The sequence below is a fragment of the Littorina saxatilis genome, linkage group LG4 (assembly GCF_037325665.1).
Source record: "Littorina saxatilis isolate snail1 linkage group LG4, US_GU_Lsax_2.0, whole genome shotgun sequence".
In the NCBI taxonomy this organism is placed as follows: Eukaryota; Metazoa; Mollusca; class Gastropoda; order Littorinimorpha; family Littorinidae; genus Littorina; species Littorina saxatilis.
The window spans coordinates 4,966,297-4,975,228 of NC_090248.1; the positions used below are offsets into that span (position 1 = coordinate 4,966,297).

Sequence of the window (8,932 nt, forward strand, 5' to 3'; positions counted from 1 at the left end):
GGCTCGCCTCCTGACGGCTTACTAGTGCCAAAACTAAAAATTAGTAATTTTCACGCGTTAATTACTAATTTTCATGTGCCTCGTGACTGTGGAGGTTCAATGCGCATGCGCGACTGTTACACCGGCCAGAGCGAAACATCCTTCGATTCGATACTTTTCTGGTCCATAGTTCTTTAATCCGATGCAATTTAACAATAAGAGCTGAGCGCATGTGTAGATAACCGTGACATACAGCTGTCTGTCTGATAACTTGTTGAATAACGAATTCTATTAAAAGATATTTGTGAAAGTGTGTGAGTCTAGACCGCGAACAGAGCCGTCTGCTAGTGCCAGTACTAGTGGTCGGACCTTCAGCACACGGCCGGATAGACGCCATTCTTTCTCTCTCGATTCGAACATTTTCGGATCGATTGTCCTTCACTAATACACTACAAAGCAGATGTATGAGTGTAGTAGTGGAAATAAATATGAGGTACAGCTGTCTGCCCGACAGCTTGTCGAATAAGTAGAGGTTACATGCCGAGTCTCAGTGATTATCAAAAATAATGGTCGAAGTTAGCGGATCATGAAAAATGCGAGCTTTAGCGAGCTTTTTCATGACCGCGAACTGAGACCATTATTTTTGATAATCACTGAGACGAGGTGTGTAACCTCTTTATTCCTCCTTTCTTCAGTTATTCAAAGAAAAGAGGAGGTTTTTTGCGAAAGTTTGATCGAATCCTATTCACTCAACCAGTCAACCTGCGCAGGCGATCGATTAATGCGCGGTTGCCAGTTCCGTGCAAATCTTTCCATTCTGTTAACACTTCTTGTCAGTTTTCCAATTTTGGACTAAAATCAAGTACACAGATATGCTGTTATTCTGCTGTGGCGGCAAAGGCAGATATTGTGTGTTCTGTATATGTTTTGGTATCGCTTAGGATAATGACTGTTCTTTCGTCAAATGGGACTAGCAGACGAACTTTTGCACCCGTGTTCCAACGTTAAAAACTGTATGAAGTTCAGTTTTCTGGGGAAAATAGTGTATGAAACCGCTTTATGTTGTTTAAATTGATGAGATGTGTGCATTTGGTTGCGTGTGATCTGTTTATTAAATGAAATATTGTTGAAAACTGACCGTCGGATTGCAGTCTGTTGTCGAAGAAACTGAGTGAAAAGAAGGGGAACTACTCTTGTCGCTAGACAAAGTATGAGCCTTGCGGGAAATTGCTTGTGATGAACGTTTGAGCACGGCAAATCTAGATTCAGAAAACAACCGAACTCATGGATTTTATATGAAGATTCATGTGTTCAGGCCTGTAGTTGTTAATTTAAATGCGGTATGTTTGTATTGTTTGCTCCAGAGATGTATACTTCGTACGTTAGAGCGTTCGGAACTTTTCAGTCGCAAAAAGTAGTACCGAAACAGAACAACTTCTCAACCCATTGCACTATCGAGGATTCAGGCTGTTGCTGGGTCGTTATTTGTTTGGTTGCTGGGTCATTATCGAAAAATAACTACCCCTACAAGTTTACAGAGGTAAAGAAGCAGAGGGGGGAATAAGGAATTATATTGAAAGATACATATATGTGAAAGTGTGAGACCACAGCCGATCAAAAGTCCGTCTGCTACAAACAGCTTCGATTCGAAAGTTGTCGGGGTCGATTATTCTTTTCTAAGATACCCAAAACAACGTTTAAGGAAAGCGCTATTGCAGAAAACTGTGACATGCATCTTCCCGTCGAATAACTTGCTCGATAAGGCCTTCTATTAAAATATATTTCATAAATTGTGTGAGAGTGATGTTTGACGGACGTTGTAGCCTCTCAGTGCGGACTCTTAAAGTCCGACTACTGTGACCGAAAACGAGGCAAAAATGAAAATTAGTAATTAACACTGTTAATTACTAATTTTCACGTGAAAATGGTAACCCTAGGTTTTGGCACCAGTAAGCCGTCATACCATAGGAGATGTTACAAAGGGTTGTTTGTAAAAAAAGTGATTACATCAACGCCAGACACACATCAACGCCTGAGACACTACCCCTGCCCTTACTGACTCGCCAAAGCCACATGCTGCCATGGGAAACGCAACGCAATTCAAGCAAATATACTCTACCGCTGCACTAATGCGAAGCAGCAGAATATCCGGCTTTGATGCAAGCAAGAAAAGAGCCACGCTAAAATCTACAACCTTTTCGTGTGCCGGTTTTTTTTCTGTTCGATGGGAAACTGTTTGATTTTATCAATTTTGTTTTTCAATCTCAGTTAAGTTTAATTTTATTCATTGATATATTTATTTGGTATTTCTTGGGGTATTTCCTCGTCGCTAAGGACTATAACTCTTTCTTGAGCCGGGGTTTTCTGTTCGGTTGAAAACTTTGATTTTATTGAGTCACTTGAGAAAAAGTGACTCTATGTAATCGGTCAGTGTTAGTCTGTCCGGCCGGCCGGCCGTCCGGCCGGCCGTCCGTAGACACCACCTTAACGTTGGACTTTTCTCGGAAACTATCAAAGCGATCGGGCTCATATTTTGTTTAGTCGTGACCTCCAATGACCTCTACACTTTAACGATGGTTTCGTTGACCTTTGACCTTTTTCAAGGTCACAGGTCAGCGTCAAAGGAAAAATTAGACATTTTATATCTTTTCTCGGAAACTATCAAAGCGATCGGGCTCATATTTTGTTTAGTCGTGACCTCCAATGACCTCTACACTTTAACGATGGTTTCGTTGACCTTTGACCTTTTTCAAGGTCACAGGTCAGCGTCAAAGGAAAAATTAGACATTTTATATCTTTGACAAAGTTCATCGGATGTGATTGAAACTTTGTAGGATTATTCTTTACATCAAAGTATTTACATCTGTAGCCTTTTACGAACGTTATCAGAAAAACAAGGGAGATAACTAGCCTTTTCTGTTCGGCAACACACAACTTAACGTTGGGCTTTTCTCGGAAACTATAAAAGTGACCGGGCTCAAATTTTATGTGAACGTGACTCATTGTGTTGTGAATAGCAATTTCTTCCTGTCCATCTGATGCCTCATATAATATTCAGAACTGCGAAAGTGACTCGATCGAGCGTTTGCTCTTCTTGTTCATTTTATTTTTTATTTGTAATTTGTAATTTGTAATTTTTTTTAATTTTATTCATTTGGTATTTCACTTTTGTCCTTGTGATATTTCGTCAAGGAAATTCAGACTGCTATCCCATGGGTTAGCAGCGGTGCAGCGACAGAATCGCCCTACAGTGGAACACCCTTTAGCCCAAACTAGTTAATTATGCTTAATTTTGGAGCTCAATCCGTCTATTGATTTTAAGACAAACATCTTTGGTATGATTAAACGGATCGACCTGTATCAAAAATAAATCCATAATGCCACCGGATTGTGAGCTATGAATTTGCAACGCTATAAAGTTCAAAATCTCTCTCTTGTCGCGAGGTCGCTGGTGCAATGCGCGTGGTATCGGCACCCATCCTCCACATTTCGGAGACCGCCGCCTGTGTGTCAAGTATTGAACGGTTCCGGTGTGACGATGTCATCTTTCCCCGTGGTCATATTTCTTCTTCTTTTTCAGCGTTCCAGAGTTTTCTGGTTACGTGTGAGCTCGTTTGCCCATTTGGGTTCCCCAAACTATACTCTGAGAGCATAGTCAGCTTCACTCCGCTTTTGTTGAGTAGGCATGCTGGGTATTTTCGTGTTTCCATGACCGACGTGGATTACAGGATCTTTTCCGTGCGCACTTGGTCTTGTGCTTGCGTGTACACATAAAGGGAGTTAAGTCACTAGCAGGTCTGTACATAAGTTGACCTGGGAGATCGGAAAAATCTCCACTCTTAACCCACCAGGCGGCAGCGACCGGGATTCGAACTCACGACCTCCCGATTAGGAGGCCGACGTCTTACCACCACGCCACTGCGCCCGTCATATTTTGATTCTCGGACTCGTTGATCTTGTATAAACTCCACACTGAACAAAAAACCACCCTTCGATAGTACTGATGAGCGACCTTGGGTACCTTACATTCATGGGGCCAAATTTGTCCAACCAATTTTTTTTATAATTCAACTTAGAAATTTGATTCATCCTAAAATGTTTCCCTTCTTATTCAAGGGACGTAACCACTCGGTACACGTTTTCGAAGAAATCGATTTTTGGGGTGAAATCTATTCAATTTCACCACCAATTTTCTTCACATGCAAGAAACTGACATGCTTTAACTTCGTCCCTAAAGGCTGCCATATTCGTAGCGTTCATTAATTAATTCATATTGTTTACATGTGCCAATAATGTTATAAAACTGTACCTAAGGGGATATAATAACGATTGGCTGTAGCTTTCGAACACAGAAAAAATTATTTCAGTATGGCAAAGTGGTGTTGATAGTGTCGAATGTAAACAGAACAGTCTCAAAGAGAAAGTGGATGTTTTCCGGAAATTGCGCAGGCGGAAATATACGATCTCTCACAGCACATATTCGCAAGAATAAGGCCACAGGCTTCAGCTGACAAGCTACAAGTACATCTAATTTTCTAATAGGCCTATGTACTCACGTGTCTAGCAAAACTTTGGCGAGTTCAGTATCCCCTTTGTACTTGGTTCTCAATTTGAAGCGATGGGCCTCTGACGAAAACAATCTTTCTTTAAAGGCACAGTAAGCCTCCCGTAAACCATCACAGAGCTCCCCGAGCGTCTAAATACAGTACAAGCATACTTCCATTTGAACGCTCACCGAACGGGAACATCCTGGCAGGCTGCTTTCTGTCGAGCGTGAGACATTTTCCAAGAATTTATTTTCGTGGACTTGGCCCTGAAGAACAATGGCGCCTCGTTTTTGCGCTAGACCTAACTTTTAAAATCTAAATAATAAATTGACAGCTTGTTACACAAACATTCTTTAATCATAAAAGAATTCGTTTTTCATCAAGACAAGATCAGAACAATTCGAAGTTGTGAAAGTTTAAAAAAAGAAAAGCCCGGAAGCAGGGTCACGCAAGGGTCGTGGCAGACGACGGTTTTATCAGTGCAAATCGCCGTTCCTCTCAACAGTCAAAAGCCATCGCTAGAGTTCTTGTGAACCACAGCCGTTGTTTCGTGCATAAAAAACGTGCTATTGTAGATAAGCTCACGTCGAGTCGCATTCAAATGACTAACTATGACGACTGCATTGTGAAAAGGGAAAACTGGATCACACGGGTTCACGATGGCTCAGGGGTAAGATAAACCACGCAAAAATAAATTCTTTGAAAATTGTTCGCTCTTTACGGAGGGCACCTAGGATGTTCTCAATTGGTGAGTGTTTAAATGAAAGGGTGTTTGTACTGTGTGCAAAAGCCTGACCGTATCTGTGATGGTTTACGGGAGGCTTACTCTGCCTTTAAGCGCGACCCAGCGCCGGTGCTGCGTGGTGACGAAGCAAGGAGTCCACTTTCTCTTCTCAGCAGATTTAGTGGCCTTGACAGCTTTAGACGGGTTTACTTCTATTTTTTTGCCATTGTACGCAACCGCGCTTTGACTGTCTCCGACACCATCTTTGGTTTACGAAACGTCACGAAATGACGTCAACGGTCTAAAAATAACCCAAGTCCTGGAGAACTGTTGCTAAACAATGCAATAAAGAATTAAATATTTCTCGTAATTGGTAAGGACTTCAAACCTAAAACTTTGCAGGAAGCTTAATTTATACATCCCCGCAACGATGGGAAAAGCCCTGGAAGTAATTAAACTAATTAAATAGGACTATGTCAGCCTTTAAATAATGTCACTTCTTAATTTCACCAGGAAACAACATTTCAATCTTGAGTATATATCGAGGGGGGAAATATGACCACGGGGGAAATATGTAATCGTTACACCGGCCAGCGAATCGCATTCACAGGTTGTGTAGCGTTTCTGTTCCCTCGAAGTGGTTAGACACATTAAACGCTCTCTTTCGCTCGGTCCGACGCCTCGATTGTATAATTATGCAACCGCTTCCGTGCGACCGCGCCACGAATTGAGTCATACGTAGGGGGGTGCACATGTATAAAATTAATGCAAAACCTACCTGGATATTCATACTGGGCGCATTGTGGCAGACAGACAGTAAAGAAGAGACAGGCAATCACTCCCCGCCGCCCCCCCCTCCCCCCTCCTCAATTATGATTCACCAACCCTCCAATACCATTCGTGACATACCACAATAACATGATCCCTAATACAACACAGAGAGAGAGAGAGAGAGAGAGAGAGAGAGAGAGAGAGAGAGAGAGAGAGAGAGAGAGAGAGAGAGAGACAGAGACAGAGACAGAGACAGAGACAGAGACAGACAGGCCGACACAGACAGACAGACGGACAGACACTGGGCAGACAGACGGACACACAGAGTTAGACATACACAGACAGACAGACAGACAGATACAGAGGGAGAGAGAGTCAGATTAAGACAGAGAAAGAGACAAAAAGAGAGAGGCGGAGAGAGAGAGGCGGAGAGACAGAGACTGAGAGTTCACACAGATGACGAAACACTGAGAGAGCAAGAGAGAGTGTGTGTATGTGAGAGAGAGAGAGAGAGAGAGAGAGAGAGAGAGAGAGGCGGGAGGGGGGTATACAGACGGACAGACATACACTGAAACAAACAGAGCACAGACAGACAGACAGACAGCATCAACTAACCTGCCAAAAACGAGACGAAGACCATACAGAGTAACGGTAGCGCACCGGCAGACATTTTCTTCGACGACAGAGAGGAACCAGCTCGCCCCTCAAAGTTAACCAGTCTGCAAGTAGAAACTGCACAGGCTCTGAGTTCCCTCCCTTCTGCTCGCTGTGCGATTCTCAGAAAATCGAAAGTGTCGTCTGCTCAGGCGTTCCAGCGGGGCAGCTTTCCTGTACTCAGTTGATGCTGCAACCCAAACGCCTTATGCTGCAGTCTCAAGTCTAAGACTCAGTTTACGAAGTTTGAATTCAGAAATGCGTATACACCCTGTGTCTGACCTGTCTGAAAACACCTCCGGGTGAGGCGTTTTGCTGCCAGCGCGGTGAAGATAAAGAGGGAACATTTTCTCTGCTCACGCGGCAGCAAGCAGGAAGATATCTCTGAACTGTATAGGTTCATTTTTGGTAATCTTCAACTTTAGCGTCGTAATTTCAGGGACGAAGTTGCAATGTTGCAACCTCTCAATTTAAGGAGATTGTCTGTAAAGCATAAACAGTCATTTGAACTGCCATTCGTACTACAGAAAGAACTGACAGGAAGAAAAACATCGGCGCGGTCACTTTTAAATAAATATGCAAAAAAATAGGTAAAGCTAGCGGAAAACGGCAACAGAAGTCATACGTTTTTTTCCTGAAATATTTAGAGAAAAAAAAACACGCAAAAAAACACTGAAATGTCTTGTGTTTCAAATAAAATAAAAATCGAAGGTACGCCAACTCAATGGTTTTTGTATTGGACGAATATACAATTAGTAAAGAGACGAATGAAAGTAAAGCAACATAGCTCAGTGATACTATAACTCTTCGATAGGAATTAGACGGTGATATTTGTCAAAGAGTGTAAAGTTTTATCGAGAGAAAAAACAAATAATACCTTGCAACAGCCTCTGTGGATTTGGGACACTGAAAACTGCAATCAAAAGAGTTTCGCGGTCGGAATCATTCGTCAGAGGAAGTGAAAACTTACAGTTTGTCGGTTTGTAAAGGCGCTGAATCCTGAATGGAGGCAGTTTCTTACTTGTTGGAGGATAGGCGTTGCCAGTGACCTGATTGGTTGATATTTTGAGTGGCAATGACAAGTCAAACGACAAGGAAGTTTAGTTTTAAGAAAAGTATTTGGTTACTGAAAAAGGATTCGTATTGTGGTGATGGAAAGCTGCGAACGAGGACAACAATGACGAATGACCCGGAGGTTGAGTTTCAGAAGGGTCTGTGCAGTGCACAAATACGTCTGCCACACACTCAACAACAAAAGATAAAATTCCGAGTTACTAAAAAAATAGAATTAAAAAAAGTTTCAAAAGAATACATCACACTATGTCCTAATAAAGAATTCCTTGTTTTTGTTGTTGTTTTCTATAGTTTCTTCTCCTTTTTGTCTCCTCACCATGACGAGCGTAATGGCTTAGTGGTAAGACGCCGGCCTCCAAAGCGGAAGCGTTCGAATCCCGGCCGCGCCTGGTGGGTTAAGGGTGGAGATTTTTCCAATCTCCCAGGTCAAATTTTGTCCAGACCTGCTAGTGCCTTATCCCCCTTACTGTGTACACGCAAGCACAAGACTAAGTGGGCACGGAAAAGATCCTGTAATCCATGTCAGAGTTAGGTGGGTTATAGAAACACGAAAATACCCAGCAAGCTTCCTCCGAAAGCGGCGTATGGCTGCCTAAATGGCGTGGTAAAAACGGTCATACACGTAAAAATCCACTCGTGCAAAAACAGGAGTGTACGTGGGAGTTTCAGCCCACGAACGCAGAAGAAGAAGAAGAAGTATCCTCACCATGAGATTTGTCCGCAGTTCAAGGGGAAGAAAACAATACACAAGACGCCTGAAGCGATATAAAAACATTCAGTCAATCTGTCGCCCTGAGACAAAAAGATCAACACTAAAACATTTAAAAAAAATTAAAACGCCAACACCTAGACTTAATTTACTAAGGAAGCGCTGCCTTATACGAAGACTGATCGAGACGGGTCCATCTCGTTTCCGCGAAGCAATGCCAACATAGTGCCTAATTAACCTATTTTGTTTTGTTTGTGAGGAAATGTTCTTAGTAAACATCACATATCTATATATTTTGGATTCAGGAAATGATAAAGAATAAGATGAACTGTTTTTTGATTGATCGCCACAGTGCCCCCTCAACTTGCTTTAAAATCTGCGTATATGACATCATTTCACGTTTTTATCGTGAGACCTTTAAATGTCTGGGGATACCATATGGAAGAATTCACTTTATTCATGAGTATCTGTGCA

At 42.3% G+C, this 8,932-nt stretch overlaps 1 protein-coding gene across 2 annotated transcripts in view; it reads right to left on the reverse strand.

Moving 5' to 3' along the window:
• The window catches only part of LOC138963820 (ABC transporter B family member 3-like), a 36,873-nt gene extending 29,130 nt beyond the window's left edge, over nucleotides 1–7,743 (reverse strand). Inside the window, exons 1-2 of one of the 2 annotated variants that reach the window (XM_070335676.1) lie at nucleotides 7,646–7,743; nucleotides 6,637–6,865 (exon numbers count right to left, since the gene is read on the reverse strand). In XM_070335676.1, the coding sequence (XP_070191777.1) occupies nucleotides 6,637–6,691 (55 nt within the window). In that variant the 5' untranslated portion in view covers nucleotides 6,692–6,865; nucleotides 7,646–7,743. Of the gene's footprint in view, nucleotides 1–6,636; nucleotides 6,866–7,552 lie in introns of both variants that reach the window. The other variant, XM_070335675.1, reaches the window with a different exon arrangement.
• Nucleotides 7,744–8,932: the final 1,189 nt, after the last annotated feature.